The sequence below is a fragment of the Salarias fasciatus genome, chromosome 2, assembly GCF_902148845.1.
Source record: "Salarias fasciatus chromosome 2, fSalaFa1.1, whole genome shotgun sequence".
Classification (NCBI taxonomy): Eukaryota; Metazoa; Chordata; class Actinopteri; order Blenniiformes; family Blenniidae; genus Salarias; species Salarias fasciatus.
Window position 1 is genome coordinate 26,294,908 of NC_043746.1, and position 16,700 is coordinate 26,311,607.

Consider the following 16,700-nt stretch of genomic DNA (forward strand, 5'->3'; position numbering starts at 1 on the left):
CACCACGCACACGCACGTACACACACGATGTTCACAGGTTTGAGTTCATGAGTTTGATCCTTGACCCTTAGTCAATCATAATGATGATAAAAATTTATTGTCAAATAGGCTCTGGAGGGAATGTTCAAGTCCAAACCAGGAAATATTAAAAATTGCTTTCTGGTTGGTTTCCTATTTTATTTTTGCATGTTGTGAAACATCTACTATAACAGTGTGTGCCATCAACTAATTTAGTTTGTCTCACTGAACTCAGTAAAAGCATCACTGCTGTGCTGTCATCATATGTGAGGCCTTAGCGCCTCCTACAGAACAAATGAAGTTCTGCACAACCTCTATATCAGGGACCTGCATCCTGTTCGGGCCTTTCGTAATCGATCCCTGAAACTTTCTCGAAATATATCAAAATTAACTTTTCCTCTTTTTATTTTGTTGACAGATCAGAGTTATTTTCAAAACGAGTTTTATCTCTTAGATAAAAAAAAATGTTTATAATAAAATGTGAAAAAGACACCCCCCCCCAAAAAAAACAAAAAACAAAAAACAAACAAACTAAAAAACATAGGAAATAGTGAAAGATGTGTCATGACTGGAATTACGACTAGAACAGCTTTAGAAGAGAAAAAACAAAAACAAGCAGAGCTGCTTAGACAAGGCATTCAATAATATCTGAAAAACCCTTCCTTGCTGTGGCCATAAGACTGTTCCCCCTTGCTGTGATTTTGGTCATTTCATCTTTTCTGGGCTTTTATTAATCACTGTTAGGCCTTTTTGTTATGATTATAAAAAAATAATTATTTTTCCCCCTTATTTATGCGGTGTGGCGCAATCCTTAATGGTATTTACGTCTTGGTTTTCTGTCCTAAAATATAAAATTTGTCTGAAAATTCTGAAAAAGAAGAATGAATCCACTAAAACCATGCACAAAACAGCTAAAAATACAATGAAATGCTTCCATCCTAAACTGTGATTGAATCTTCATAAATGGAATATGAAAAGCAACTTTTGTATGTTTCAAAAATACTATATGAAAAATTGCCAACTTTGTTTGCCTTTTGTTTGTGCTTCTCCGGGTATATTTGATTTGATAGAAAATCTGAAAAATGGCTTTTTTGGTCGTAAAGTTTGCAGACTCCTGAAAAGTTTCACATAACGCGAATTCTGTGTCTTCAGATTTTCACTCTTATTCTGACAGGGATTGTTTCTTCTAAAGTGCTTCCGGTCACCGCTCGGTTCTTGTTCCGGGTCGTTCCCGCCTCTTCAGTCAGACCACAACAGAGCGACGGAGTTCCAATCGGACCTGTCTTTCTCCGGATGAGCGGACTGTGGGAGCGCTTCTGATCCGAGGTGATGGCGGGTTTGGCTCCCGGAGACCCGCAGCTGGTGTCCATGATCGTGAACCACCTGAAGACTCAGGGGCTCTTCGACCAGTTCCGGAGGGAATGTCTGGCAGACGTTGACACCAAGGTACCGGCCGGCCAGTCACAACCTTTATAAACATTTACTGCTGTTCACGAGGGCTTGACTCTGTGAGAAGGCTCTTACTTGTTGTTTCTGCTGCATTTTTTGGAAAACATAAAAGTCACTTTTGCTTTTTAACCGTCATTGAATAAATGAACATTTCACCAGCATCCTTTGGAACTTTGGAAGGTACAGAAACGTCCACTGAAAGCAGATCTCAAGGACAGAATAGTCGACACTGAATCAAGATAACCGTGCATTTTAACATCTACACATACACTCAAATTAAACATTGGTCCTTTGCACAGGAAGATGCTCATCCTGTCATTACATAATTGCGCGATAATTATGTGCGCAAAGATCCCTTGATCACTGCGCATTTTATGCATTTTCATGCAGTGGTCGTTTATTGATTGTAGGATTATACTTGCGCGATATATGTGTAATTAACATTCCTTCACGACATTTAACCTTTACCCTAATTAAGGATCCATTATTTGCATAGCCAGACCGGTAGATCACGCCCAACACCCCTAAATGCTGTACAAAAATAATGTCTTGGGTTATCAGTAGTTTTAACAAGGTCTCAGTTTCATGCATTCTGTTGGTAGACAATTGAATTGATTATACATTTTCTGTTACATCTGTATATCATTGCAGTAAACTCAATCAATCCATTTTCAAACCTGAGATTGGAATGTTGAAATATTTGTGTTCAAAGGTGTCAAGCCTGGGTGGGTCTTTACTTGGTTGTCTTTATGAGGCCTCAAATATAAATGAAAAACACCCAAATGCCTCTCAGCACCACAGTACTTTGTTTCTTTCTTCCAAATTGTATGCTTTCCAACAGTATTTTCACATCACTTTAGAGTAGCGGTGTCAAGCTGGTCCTCGAGGGCCAGCGTCCTGCTTCTGCACACCTAAATCTATTTCAATGTCATCATCAAGTTTGTGAAAAAAAAAAAAAAATCAAACAAACAAAAAAAGTCCAATAGGGGGCACCCTATTGCAATCAGGTGTGCTCAATAATTCAACTATATTACATTCACTCAAGAAATCATTCAGTCAGATCAGTCACATATCAACAATCTAACTGATCAGATTCTTTAAAATCAGACATGCCTCAGATACTTTGCTAAACTATGCTACATTCACTTCAGAGGATCATCATCTAGAAAATTTGTGAGTCACAAAAGGAAACTTAATTTTATAAACAAATCCTCCACACAATAAAATGAAATAAATCAACATTATTACCATTGTCTGATGACACCAATGGGTAATATTACATATTGATGGACTCATACTGTCTGTCCTCCAGCTGTTTCACCTAAACCACACTCTATTCAAAACCATAGAAGAAGACTAGTTACCACTCACTGTGAGTGCACACATCACTGCTATTAGAAATAAACCCCTGCCTCAGATAAATGACCTCTTGTGGTCATTCTGTGTGTTACAGTTTTCATAATGTAAACGTGAAAACTCTTTTACAGCCAGCGTACTTGAACCTGAAACAACGAGTGGACAACTTTGTCTCCAACCACCTGTCCAATCACACATGGAGCCCTCACCTGAACAAAAACCAGCTGAGAAACAACATCCGGCAGCTGGTCCTGCAGTGAGTGGGCCGCTCCGTCACTTCCTTCTGCTCTCACCCCCGTGTGCGGCTCACTAGAACTAACGGCGTGCCGTGTGTCTCAGATCGGGGATGCTGGAGCAGGGGGTGGACCGGATCGTGGCTCAGGTGGTGGATCCCAAAGTCAACCACATCTTCAGGCCGCAGGTGGAGCGGGTGGTCCGGGAGTTCCTGTCCCCGGGCAGCTGCTCCGAGGAGCCGGCGACCCCGTTTCCCCCTCCTCCTCCTCCTCCAGAGACCACCGCAGATTTCACCCCTCCTGAGCAAGGTGTGTGTCTTTTTATGAGCATCAAATACAGCTTCATCTCGTAAATGAAGATTATGAGAAGTTTAAATTAGATTTTTGAAGAACTAACTTTTCCACTGTAATTTTTTGATGCTATGTCTATTTGTTACCGAACTGAAAAGAGCTTTGTTGACTTGTCTGTCTCTTCACAGCCTCCTCGTCGACTCCAGCGACCCCTGGCAGCGCTATGTCCATCCTGGACACAATAACGTCTCTCAACCAAGAGGCCAGTGTCAGGGCCACCTCGGCCCCGGAAAAGACCCGCAGGGGCCAGACGCCGGAGGAGTCCATGCTGCTGATGGAGGACGGCGAGCAGGACGCGAGCGCCATGGAGGAAGGAGGCAGTCAGACTGAGGAGAGGCAACACCAAGACGCCCCGGACGCAAAGCCGGCAGCAGAAGTGGAGGCCATGGAGGTGAAGACGGAGGAGGCGCAGTCAGACATGGAGCTGGAGGGAGAGGAGCCGACAGAGGAAGTGAAAATGGAAGAGGAGGAGTCCAGAGCTCAGCCGCAGTTAGAGGAGGAGAGAGAGAAACCTGCAGACAAGATCAGCAAGAAAACCTCTGAGGAGAAGCAGGAGGAGGATCCACTGAGATCCAGCAGCCAGGCCAAGCAGAAGGCTCGGGAGAGGATCAAAGAAGGTGTGTGAGAAAGTGCTTTCCTAATGTTTTCAGAGAAGGAATTAAAGGCCTGTCTTTCCTCTTTCCTCTGTCCTGCAGAATATTCTTTGGAGGACTCTGACCTGGAGGGTCTGAGCGACATCACGGTGAGCTCGGTCCACACCAGCGACCTGTCCTCGTTCGAGGAGGAGAGCGAGGACGAGGAGCTGCCGTCCGAGTCCTCTGAAGAAGGGGAGCTGCCCCCAGGTGCTCTGACAGGTTTCCCTTTATTTCAAACAGACATACAGGGTGGCCTGTGCGTCTTAGTTCTCTCTTGACTAAATGGGATCTTTAATGAAGGCTCCATTTACAGTACAGCATTTCAAGGGAAAAGGTATCACTTAAATTGTGCCCCAGTTTTTAACTAGTCCGGTCAAACGCTGTCCCTGATTGTATTGTGGATGTATATTAAAGCTGCTGCAGGTTTAAGCCAATGTCTACATGAATATATCAGCAATCCATTCATATCTGCGGTGCCAAGTGATAAAGTGTGTGTTAACAGTTAGCGGTTTCTCTGGATGCACCTTTTAATTGCTCCAGATCAAGACGACAAGAAACACACCGGTGGAGAGACGGGAGACGAGGACAAAGACTGTAAGCCTCGCCGTAAGGCCTACGTCCACAAGCCGTTCCTCTACTCTCGATACTACAGCGACTCTGACGATGAAGTCACAGTGGAGGAACGCCGCCGCTCCGCGGTCAGTTCACGTCCCTTTATCAGGAGAGGTGAAAGATGCTGCGTGTCTTTCTGAGGGTTTATTATGACTGTTTGACAAACTGTTTTGAAAGGCCAAGGACAAAGAGGAGAGACTCCTCAAGAGACAACAGAACCGAGAGCGAATGGAGGAGAAACGGAAACAGAGAGCAGCACAGCTGGAGGAGCAAGGTTTGTTCTCTCTAGTTTCTGTCTTGGCTTTTACACATGGAAGCTTAATTTTGACTTTGATGTTTTTTGTAGTGTTGTTTTATCGTACTTTGTGATAAACATGTAAACTGTGTGATTACACTCTGACAAAACTTTCAATTATCAGTTGACATACGCAGATTAACACCAACTCACCAGTGATTTTATAAAAACTGTTTTTTTTTTTAATTTGACAAATTTTCCCTTTGACACTGAAATGACTCAGTCGTTCATGAAGCCTGACGTCTCACACAGATTACAAGAAAGAAAAGGGTGGAGACCCTGCCGGGCAGGAGGGCCCCAGAGCCAAGGAGGCTCGCAAGGAGAGGAAGGTCCTGGAGAAGAAGGTGGCTCTGAGCAGGAAGAGAAAACTGGACTCCAGGTGAGACACCAGCACTCACAGCGGCTCATCTCACCTTTTCACCATATCTTCTCTAAATGTGTGCGAATTTAACCTTCCAGAAAAGATGGAGACGCTTCAGGGAAGAAGAAAGGAGATGCAGGAGACGTACCCAAGAAATCTGTATGTCAAAGCTCTCATGAATTCAGCAAGGTTCAGGGAATATGCTTTTTTTTATTTGCTCATGTTCATCCGTTTTGTTTTCCATTAGGAGTTAAAACCTGCTGCTTCAAAGAACCCACAACCTAAACTGATCAGAAATCAGTCCGATTCATCATCTTTTGATGACAGACACAGAAGGACAAGCGGCAGCGTCTCAGAAGATTCCACCGACGCAAAGAAACTTCCCGACAAACCCCGGACGCACTCCTTCATCCTGGAGTTGGAGCAAGGCTCCCAGGAGGCACTCAGACAGCGCAGCGTTGGAAAGTTCGACCGCCTGTCCCGCAGAGAAATCCATCCCAAGGAGCGGAAAGACAAGGAGCGCAGCCTGTCTGACGAGCGGGCCAAGCTCAAGCTGAAGCAGGAGAAAAGATCTGAACATCAGATGGACGATCCGCAGCAGAAAGAAGGCACAGCAGGTAAAGTGAGCTCTGAGGAGAGAGGCGAGAAGAAGCCGAAGATCAGGAGTGAGAAGAAGGTGGCAGGAAGTGCAGAAGAGGTCAAGAAGATGAAGGCTGCAGCTTCGGAGAGCGCCAAGACAGAGAAGGACAAAAACAAGGAGAAAGAAAAGATGAAGGAGAAGGGAAAATGTGAGAAAACCTCTCTTAAAGGTGATCTGAAGCTACTGTTTCAGCCAGACTCTACCGGCTCCTCTGAGGATCGATCCGACATGGAGCCCGGCTCCGACAGCAGCAAGAGGAAAGACAAACACTCCAAAGAAGGCCCGAAGAGGTCGAGGAGCCACAGCGAGGACAAGCCTGCAGACAAACTCAAGTCAAAAGCAGAGAAGGACGGCGAGAAGGAGAAGGTTAAAGCAGATCAAGACAAGTCAAACAAGTCGAGCTCAGAACCAGACAAAGACCAGAAAAAGGCGAAAGTTTCAGAAAAGGGAAAAATCTCCGACAAATCTAAATCCAAGTCAAAAGATGAGCTGAAGACTCTGTTGTTACCCAAAACTGAAAAGAAACTTCAGAGTCCAGAAGTCCGAAGTGCAGGAGGGGGGAGTGCCAGCAAAGCTGAAGCTACGAAGGAGAAGAAGAAAGAACAAGTTAAAGCCCCAGAGGAGCCGTCGCATGAAAAGACAGATGTGAAAGGCACAAAGAAGAAGCTGGAGAAGAAGGACAAAGCCTCAGAGAGCAAGGACGAGGGCCAAGAAGACAGAAAAGCACCAAGAGAGGACAGAGCGGAAAGGACGGTTAAATCTCCAAAGTCTTCAGTTCCTCCTCCGATCCACGAGACGGACGAGCCGCCCAAGAAGAAAGCTGTGTTCCAGGACACGAGCACCGACTCCGAGCCCGTCACCACCACCGCCACCGTCACCACCTCCTTCTCCGACGACACCTGCGACGCCCTGAGCGACATCACGCCCGAGCCGCCCGAGGAGGAGGCGGAGGCGCGACTCGGCGAGCTGCCGGCCGAGGCCGACGCCTTGCTGAGCCTCATGGACGTGTGCACGTCGGCCGAGGCCAGGCTCGGCGCCGGGAGCCTCGGGGAAGACCGCACGCCGGAGATGGAGCTTCAGGACGCCGACATGAAGATGAAGGAGGCCGCCCTGGCGCTGCTGTCCATGGATCCCGACAGCACCGTGTCCTCCAGCCTCCTCGGCCAGACCACCAGGGAGGAGCCGGTGGCGGTGGCGGTGGAGGAGGAGCCGATGGCGGTGGCGGTGGAGGAGGAGCCGATGGCGGCGGAGGAGGAGTCGGTGGTGGAGGCAGCCAGAGAGGAGGAGCAGCTCCCTCCTGAGGTGCAGACAGCCGCGGAGGCGTCCCCTCCAGCACCTCTGCTCTCTGCTGAAGAACAAACTCACCCTGCAGGTTTGTGCCAATGAATCTCAGAAGCAGCAGTACTGTATGTACAGTTGACCCGTATGTAAGCCCCGCCCCCCCCTTAGTTACTGTTGCTAACTCAGACAAGCTGTTCCAGCTGATGGACGTGGGTTTCAGTGTGTTCACCTGTTTTGTGTTTGTTGCCTCAGAGGCCTCAAGAATGAAATCACTGACTTTTGAAACCTTATTACACTTTTATCTTTCAATTATTAAAAAGTGCAATCTGCTCCTTTTCACAGGTCAGTCTGAGGAAATACAGAGCACAGCAGAAGTTGGGGTCATGGAGATGCCGGCTGTACAGGTACCAACATTTCACTGCTGCAAGATAAAAATAAAAGAGTCTTTTTAGTCTACTGAGTACATTCCAGTACATTTTTGGTTGTTTTTATTTTGATTGTAAGTCCAGTAGTGACAGGTTGGTCATTTAATACATACTTTATTACACAAGCATCAGCATGAGTTCAGTGACACTTCCTATATCAGCAGCTTTTAAGGGTATTAAATGAGGAAAAAATCAGGAAGTTTGGTATTTAAATTGACTACTTTCTGTCTACAAAGGGCTGTAATATGGTTGAAGTTCATATTCTTAAATATGAAAAACCTCTGATTTTAATGAACTAAATGTCACTAAAACAAAGGATGTCTTCATCACAGGAGGAGGAGTGTGCCTCAGGTCAACCTCCTCTGAATAACGAAGCTGCTGTTGCTTCTGAAACACAGCCGGATGAGAAGGACTCTGCACCTGCTGAGAGAGAAGGTTTTTTTATGAATCATTTCCAGCTTCAATCACCTTTCTGTTTCAGTCGTGCGTCGACCTCACGGCTTGTTTTTCGTTTTCCAGCAGGGGAAGCTGTGCAGACTGAAGCAGAGCTGAGAGCGGGCTCAGGGGAAAACACCCTGGCTTCAGTTTCTGACTCCACTCAAGAACTTTCACAAATCTCTGCTCAACAAGGTGACCAAAACTACAGCATATATAGAATTATAACACACGTGACTATTAATCACCTCCCGCGTTCTTTCCCCGCACCTACAGTATGTGGACATTTTGAGCCTTCAGTTTTGTATTTAGACATAAAGCAACACAATTTTCCACACACATACATTCTAACTGGATATTTGTATGATATTATGCAGTGATTTTCACTGATAAACGGGTTTTGTGTTTGGTGTATTTAATGTGCTGTTTGTTGTCTCACTCCCCTCTGTGTGATTCAGAGCCAACCGAACCAGAAGCCGTCATCACGACGACGATCCTCACGGTGCGTAACGATTCATGTTCCCCTGAAACAAACGCTGCTTCGTCTTTTCCTACGTCTTTAAGTCTCACCTCGTCTCTTTGTACCAGCAGGCGGAGGACGCCGCCCCCGAGGAACAGCAGGCCGTCGGTGAGTCTTTAAACCCTCTTATTTCTGCAGCCGTAGGTGAGTTCAGATTTCCCAGGAGCATCCTGGAGGTAATAAATGGTTTTAAAGTGTGGAGAACAACGTTCCTTCTTCCCACCAGCAGGTGAAGCTGAGGCTGAGGAGCAGGAACCTTCTGCAGAGGAAGCGCAGCCTGTAAGTGTTCAGCTTTCGCCTTCACTGATCACCCTTCTCTCTGCACATGTTCTTTACAGTCTGTCTCTGTTGGTTCGTCATCATCCAACCTGAAAACTCACTTCTTTCAGATGGAAACTGACGACAACGCTGAGCAGGAACCTGAGTCCAAACTCATCAAGCAAATCAGTCAGTCCACTTATTTTCTGCTCTCAGACACGTTTGAGCCTAGTTTTTTTTAAATCACATGTTTTGTAAGATTTTTTTAAAGTGTCTTCAGTGAAACTTAACCAATTGAATATTCCAACATGAACACTCGGAAGCAGACAGGACTTCATAGCCACTTACTCTCATCTTAATTATAATTTATGCATAAAGCACTTTTCATGCAGGTCCGTACAATTCAGAGTGTTTAGCAGGAAGGTTGAAATGATTACTGAGATTTGTAATGCATGATATGTTAAAAGACGTTTTAATGTAGCAAAGGAAAGGTCAAAGATGTAGTTTAAAATCGGCTAAAACCATTTCAATCGCATAAAATATTAAAATGACAAAGAAATAGACTGACAGAATAAATTTGTTTAATTTTTGTGTAATTTTTTTTCCAGGTAACGTGTCGAGCACAGACAGCCAGGAGGATGAGAAGAACTCAGACCTGTCAGAAAAAGTAACTTCCATCAGTTTTACTGGAAATCATCTCTTAAATATACAAAATCATGTGTTTGCAGGTACAGTCTGCACCTCTCTCTCAACATGTTCCCTGTTTTTGTAGGAAGAGAGAGCGGAGGGACGAGGACGCCGCAAACGGAAGCTGTCGGCTCAGAAGGCTCCAGGTGGCTGAAACGTTCCTGCAGCGCTCCGCCTTTCAGAGGCGTTTCCAGCAGTCACTCTGAATCCTGACCAGCTGTGTGTTTTTGTTGCGACAGGTGATGAAAAGGAAAGTAAAGAGCCGCTCTCTGCAGAGGTAAACACACACCTCACTCACTCTCTGACTGAAAATGGAGTTTGAGCAGAGGTTCACCCATCAGCCAGAACATTATGACCACAGCGGTTCGTTTGGGAGAGGCACAGGTCAGTGTCATCGGGTTTAATTTGTTGCTCGTCGTCTTTATGTTTTCAGGAAGCGGAGTCGGAGAAGGCCGCAGAACTGAAAACACCTCGCAGAGGACGGTCGTCCAGGACAGCAGAGGAGGCGGAGAAGGAGCAGCCGAAGGAGGCGGAGAGGACGGAGGGAACGCCGGGCCGCAGAGGAAGACGCCCAGGAGCTAAAACCAAAGAAGCTGCTGCTGCTGCGGGTGAGATGACTTCTCTTTAAACATCTACAGGAAGCCAAACTGACAATATTTCTCATCTCTGTCACAATATTAAATCTCTATCAAATAAAACCTCTAAATTAATGTCCTGAAATGTAAAAGTTTTTGACGACTGTGTCTTTAAGACAGAATTTCTAAAGTGCAGGGGGATAAACCTCTCCTCAGAGCTTTAAAAACACACTTTATTTACTTTATTTAACCATTATTAGTTCTAAGTATTATCAAACACAAACAAGAGATGCATTACAAAAACCTTTTGTGTTTTTTAGTCTCAGATAACCCAAACAAAGACGAGAGTCAAGTTGATGACGGTGCTGCTGATAATAACTCATCACTCAACCCAGATGAGACAGAAGAGGTACGGAGAGTTTTCATTCAGTTAAGACAACGTAAAATATTGAACCAGTCATCGTATTTCACTGCTTCACTTCCGCTTTGTTTTTTATCCTCCTATTAGGGAACGGAGGGAGAGAGTGAGCTGAGGAGTGATGGATGCGCGGCTGCAGCAGAGGAGGCCGAAGCTGCAGGAAGCGGCGACTCTGAGGAGCAGATGGACACGGGTGAGCCTGTTTCTGTCATTTCAGAAAAACACAGCAGAGCAACAACTGGAATGACTCGTGGATAATTTCGTCACAAGTCTTTCTGAAATACCGGGTGGCTCCATAGTAAAAAGGGTTGAGAGGTGGATTAAAAAAAAAAAAAAAAAAAATTAAATTATGTCCAATTATTAGAAAATGTTTCAACAATCTTAATGAAACTGCAGGTCGACCAGCAGTGAAGAGAAAACGGTCAGAAGATACAGAGGAGCCTGTGGAGGTGAGGTTTTCTGTGTGAAATTACTTGATTTTTTGGTTCCCTCTCGGTCTGTTTTCATCTTTTGGTTTCTGGGACTTTTCCTGCAGGAGGTCCAGACTCAGGAAGAAGTGAAAGACGACAGTGAACAGCCAGAAAACGACGGCGGTCAGAACAAAGACACAAATCCCTGCATCTGGAAAACAGCTTTTTCTTGTTGATAGAAGAAAATAAGTTAATGTTAATATTGTTTCCTATTTATCAGGCGCAGCAGGTCTTCAGGATCTGAGAGAGAAACCAGAGCATGTAAGTTTACTTTTGGATTCTTCATGCGCTCATAAGTTTATTTAATTAAACAGTTTAGTATCTTCTGGACCTTAGAAATAAATCTTTTTGAGGCTTTCCTTTTTTGTGTGCAAAAGCCTGGTCTCCAAATTCAACATAATGCAACTACAGACAGGCTGATCGGCCGCAGGTCACACACATCTTCTGAGATTCATTTTTAATTTTTTACACGTCTTCAGACTGAGGAGGAGCAGCAGCAACAGGAGGAGCAGCAACCAGAGGAGGAGCAGCAGCGGGAGGGACAGCAGGGGGAAGAAGAGCAGAGGGAGGGGCAGCAGAGGGAAGAGCAACAACCGGAGGAAGAGCAACCAGAGGAGCAGCAGGGGGAAGAAGAGGTTCAACCGGAGGAGCAACAGCCAGAGGAGCAGCAACCGGAGGAGGAGCGGAGGGAGGAGCCAGAGACGCCGAAGAAGCCTGCTCGGAGAGGACGGCCACCCAAAGCCGCAGCTTCAGAGGACCAAGGCAAGAACCCCTCAAACTTCTCATTTTAAAATCATTCCAGAAGTCGATGAATCCGCGGACTTGTGGAGATGTGTTCTAGTTGTCTTGATGCATTTCCATTGATTTCTATTTGTTGTGCAGCAGGTAAGAAAAACAGTCTGCCGTCGGCTCACTTCTGCCATCTAGTGCTCAGCAGCGGTATTGTGAATACTTTAAGAAGTGTCGTGGATTCTCAACATGTTCTCTTCCCCTCAGACAAAAAGGAGAAGAAAGAGGAGAAGGACGGTGAACAGAAAGATGAAGAGGACGAGGAGGATGAGGAGGGAGAAGGAACTGCGTCCAGAGCCACGACTCGGTTAGCGTCTCGACTGGAGGCTGAAAGGTGATTCCAGAGCGCGACCCCGTCTTTAGGTTTCACGTTAAAAGTTGTTACAGTTAACGTCAGGAGAAGCTTCTCATGGTGATGTTCTCATAATATCATCGTGTTTACACTCATCACTCCTAATTTTATTTTAGCTCCATTTTACACTCCGCTTATTCAAAATATCTATATGATGTGTTGAGTTGTTTTTTTTTTTAATTTATTTTTTTTCAGTTTTATTTAAAAGGTTAAATATATGTCAAAAACTCCAATAAGTTTAATAGTGGAAATATACAGAGAAATATAAAAAAAAATTGTGCACAATTGATTTTAGAAAGATGTAATTAAATGGCGATTTTGAGGTAAAATATGAAAGTTTTTTCCAGTAATTCAGTATAATCTGATATATGTAAGTTTTGGGAAATAATTTTGTTTAATAGAGTAAATATATCTGGCACTTTTCATAAGTTATTTAAGATAATAGAGAATTTTTAGAATTGATACAAGTCATTTTAGGTAATGTGGGTAATAAATATCGAAATAATGTGGAAAAATTGTGCAAATAATTAAATTTGGTCAAGAAATAATTTCTAACAATTTGCACAATTCAAGTAAATACAGGGAATGTGTGAGATTTTGTCTAATGTAATATATTTTTGGAAATCTGTGAAAGAAATGGAGCAAATGATTTGATTTAAGAGAGAAAAGGGTGTGAGTGAGTGCCGTGGTTTGTTCCCTGTGCAGAAACAAGCCGTCCACTCGAGCACGTCGCCTCACCGGCAGAGAGGAGCCGGCGGCCGCAGCCACGCGGTGAGTTCACCTCCCTTCCCTCTGAATGGATGAAACCACAGCAGCAGGCCGGGAAGCTTCAATGAAGCAGCACTACGTCCTGAAAACAATCTATTTTTTTTTTTTTTTTTTTTTAAGTTTTTAAGTCACACTTTTTTTTTTTAAAGCTGTTTTATTTTAAGATGTTTTAAAATACACTGGAAGTTACCATCTGAGACCACTAGATGTCACTCTATAACTGTATTTGGCTGACAGAGCAAAGAAAATATCTGGAAAAAAAAACCAAAACAGCGACAGCAGAAGTCAAATAAAAATTCTACAGAGATGCCTTTGAAACTTATTTTGTTCGACAAGAATAGAAGATTCCATTCTCTCCTCTCTGAGGCTTTGCCCTCTCTGAGGGACCTGTTTCTGCGGGTCTGCGAACTCTGGTTTCTCCTTTGGGGTCTGCATGATCGGGGCTGTTCTGCCCCCTGCTGGTGGCTGCCTGAACGTGTGGAGCTCCCGTCAATAAAAGAGTTTCCAACCATTTCAGTCCCAACAGCGGTGGCAAAACTGCTCTCTTTACTTTTAGGTGTTTTGAAATCTGTCACAGGATTTTTTTTTTTTGTTGCTCATCTTTTTGCATTTTAAGCTCAGAAATGTTGCCTTGCTGGTTTTAACCTGAGTTATATCCTTAAAGAGTGTCTTTCAATGTCCTTTTTAAAAGACCATTTTTGACGATGTGCAGAAACTCTGCAGCATTAATTTTAAAATAAATCCTTTTATGTGTTTATTAACGAAAACGTTGTTTTTATGTAATTGAACTGGCACATAAAGGGTTAAAATAATGGGCGGTATTCTGTGTTTAGTCGTTCTGATACAGGCTGTGGATTGAATCACTGAAGAAGTTTTAAAATATTGGTACCTGTTAACATGATCTGTGTTTTCAGGTGTCGCGTCTTTGATTTCGCAGCTCAAACACGACCTGCCGCGCTTCCTGCAGCACGTCTTCAATGAACGTGAAGTCGACACACTGGGACAGGCGCTCTGACACTTGCTCCTTGTTTCCCTCCTGCAGCGGGACGAGGGGCCAGGCGGCGGCGAAGGGGGGCCGCAAGCGCGAGGCCAGCCCCCCCGCGGGGCGGACGAGGGGGGGGCAGAAACCGGAGGAGCCCCCGTCCAAGAGGGGCAGACGCTGAGACCTCCTGACGGCGCTGGACGGTGTTTTTTTACCCCGGCGGGGTTGTTTTTCCTCTCCGCAGTGAGTCCGTCAGCACGTTAGGCCTCATCCACACACACACACACACACACACACACACACACACACACACACACACACACACACACACACACACATTAATGCAGAATGCTGTGGGTAGTTCATACAGATTAACACACACTCGCAGGAACTATTTCAAGGCGTCTTGCCTTGGTGTCTGGTGAATTTTGTTTGAAATTCATTCTGTGAATGAAGAATGAACGTGTTTCTGTTAATACTCAGAATTTAGCAGCAGTATTAATTTTCAGCAAGAAAAAGGAAAAAAAAACCTGTTCTCTCAGTAAGATGTTTTTGTTTTTGTAACTCTGTGTGTGTGTGTGTGTGTGTGTGTGTGTGTGTGTGTGTGTGTGTCCACCATCATCATGAAGTTGTCAGCTAAGGTTTACTGCACACCTAAAGACACGGCAGTGAGCCTGCCAGTCGATACAGAGGGCGACAAAACCCTGAGTGTGTGTCTCGGCTTCTATAGCAGATATGGAGTTGCAGACACACACTCACAGATTCTCACAGGCACACACACCATTTATGTCATCAACAACAGATCTGTGCGCACACACACACACACACACACACACACACACTGTGGAGTCCTTCCCCCGTTGCTGTATCGGCCCCATGTTTTCTGTCGACGCTCTGCAGTCATCAGTTCGAGTTTCGTCCCGTAGATGTAAAAGAAACTCTGCTTTTTTATTTTTTAATACTGAAAAATGTATTTTTACATTTGTATTTAATCCATTTCCTGTGTCCAATAAACGACCCGAGCGTTTCTGAAACTGAGAAGCTCCTGTTCTCAAATGTCTGGTTTAAAAGCAGAACACACACACACACACACACACACAGGAAAATACAGTACATACACAAAGCAGAATAACGATCACACACACACACACACTCAGTAAAATATAGAACACACACACAGAACCGAATAACGATCAAACATAATCATCAGAATGAAGACCTCACACACAGCAGAATAACAGTTGTGTGCTTGCACACAGACAACACAATACAGATCTCTCTCTCTCACACACTCACTGTGAGGTTGGGAGTGATCCCGCCGTGCTCGGTGTGTGAAGGTGTCTGCTGGGCTTTAATGGATCTTGTGTCTGTGATGTGTAAATAGCCGCAGACGTTAAGCGAGCAGAGCAGAGCAGAGCGGAGGACATTCCTGCCTGCTAATGGAGGATAAAACTGACAAACCCGGCGTGAAATATTCCTCCAGCAGCACCTGAGCCTCCAGGTTCGGCTCCTCCGGCCGCTCCTGTGCGGACCTCGCTCAGGTATTTCCTGCTGCTGCCGCCGCCGCCCGGCCCGGCCGCTCTGGATCGGCTTTCACCCGGCCGCTCTGCGTGTCGGCGCCGATTGGCCACAACATTACGACCACCTGCCGAAGACAGGTGCATCTCCGTCAAACCTCCAAATATTCAGAATAAAATCCACATAAACAGAAGAATTTAAACCGCTTTTTAATAACATGGTTGCAGCCCACTGTGATCTCAGCTGTTTGTGTGTGTGTGTGTGTGTGTGTGTGTGTGTGTGTGTGTGTGTGTGTGTGTGTGTGTGTGTGTGTGTGTGTGTGTGTGTGTGTGTGTGTGTGTGTGTGTGTGTGTGTGTGTGTGTGTGTGTGTGTGTGTGTGTGTGTGTGTGTGTGTGTGTGTGTGTGTGTGTGTAAGCAGGTTCACCTGGACCGGTGAGCAGTCAATCACAGATGTGTTTTTCATATTAAATGTCTGTGTGTGTCTAATTAGATATCTCAAAACATCAGAATACTGCATTAGATTGGTTTTTTTTTTATTATTTTAACCAGAGGAAAAAAATATGAATGAGACTTGTGGAGACAAAATGTTCTTCGATTTGCACTTTGACAATCTGAAAATAACATTTCACACAAATTAAATACCATTTTCATTTTCTAGTTAAGAAATTGAGGTTAATAGGTAAAACCTCTGTTATCTGACAAAAATATTGAATTTGAACTCAAATGATAAATTACTGAAGTTCACCACAGGTGGAAAAATTCATGACAGCCTGCCTGTACTGAAGGAACTGTTCTCTGTGTTCAGGCGGAGGTGGGAAAACTTTATCTGAGGGCGAGGATGAGGGGAAGAGCTGGAGGATGTGGTGAAGGAGGTGGAGGAGGAGGAGGATGTTTCAGACAGAAACACGAAGGAGACGTGGACTGCAGCAGGTCTGCAGACGGCCGGAGCAGTGAAAGATGGTGTTTTTGCGCAGCTGTCAGCTCGTGCTGCGTCTGAGGGGAGGGGATCCTCCCAGGCTGCTTCCCTCACTCCACACTGGGAGCGGTCTTTCTTTCCTCTGCAGGGGATTTGGCCGAGCCGAGCGGCTCTGAATATAATGTGCTCCCATTCAGCCGCTCCTCTCACAAGACATAAAAGTTAACAGGTGTTTAACGTCAGGAGTGTTTGGTAGCCGAGTGGTAGAAATGAGCAGCGACAGGCCGGCAGCGGGAGGGGGGGGGGGGGGGGGGTTCATGCTTCTGCAGTGCTGGAATAGCTGGGCAGCTGAGTG

The 16,700-nt window shown here is 45.1% G+C and overlaps 1 protein-coding gene across 2 annotated transcripts; it reads left to right on the plus strand.

Moving 5' to 3' along the window:
• Nucleotides 1-1,231: 1,231 nt before the first annotated feature.
• On the plus strand, nt 1,232-14,948 carry bod1l1 (biorientation of chromosomes in cell division 1-like 1). Of its 2 annotated transcripts, none has more exons than XM_030112203.1 (30): nt 1,232-1,464; nt 2,955-3,079; nt 3,163-3,365; nt 3,536-4,024; nt 4,103-4,249; nt 4,583-4,740; nt 4,832-4,928; nt 5,202-5,328; nt 5,409-5,469; nt 5,558-7,322; nt 7,574-7,635; nt 7,989-8,091; nt 8,176-8,286; nt 8,550-8,593; nt 8,683-8,719; nt 8,838-8,890; nt 9,001-9,058; nt 9,478-9,536; nt 9,642-9,702; nt 9,796-9,833; nt 9,990-10,164; nt 10,452-10,540; nt 10,640-10,742; nt 10,946-10,998; nt 11,085-11,142; nt 11,240-11,280; nt 11,499-11,781; nt 12,016-12,142; nt 12,866-12,931; nt 13,971-14,948. In XM_030112203.1, the coding sequence occupies exons 1-30, from the start codon at nt 1,348-1,350 to the stop codon at nt 14,089-14,091; spliced, it is 5,031 nt and encodes a 1,676-aa protein (XP_029968063.1). In that variant the 5' UTR covers nt 1,232-1,347; the 3' UTR covers nt 14,092-14,948. The 2 variants fall into 2 exon arrangements, with proteins under 2 accessions (XP_029968063.1, XP_029968070.1); XM_030112210.1 differs by having other exon boundaries at nt 8,841-8,890.
• The last annotated feature ends 1,752 nt before the right edge of the window (nt 14,949-16,700 follow it).

What these genes read in the sequence shown, in the direction of transcription:
- bod1l1 (XM_030112203.1), top strand. Translation starts at nt 1,348, where the DNA reads ATGGCGGGTTTGGCTCCCGGAGACCCGCAGCTGGTGTCCATGATCGTG. An exon ending in TCGGGAGAGGATCAAAGAAG is followed by an intron (nt 4,025 to 4,102) that starts GTGTGTGAGAAA and finishes TCTGTCCTGCAG; the next exon opens with AATATTCTTTGGAGGACTCT. An exon ending in ACCCAGATGAGACAGAAGAG is followed by an intron (nt 10,541 to 10,639) that starts GTACGGAGAGTT and finishes TCCTCCTATTAG; the next exon opens with GGAACGGAGGGAGAGAGTGA.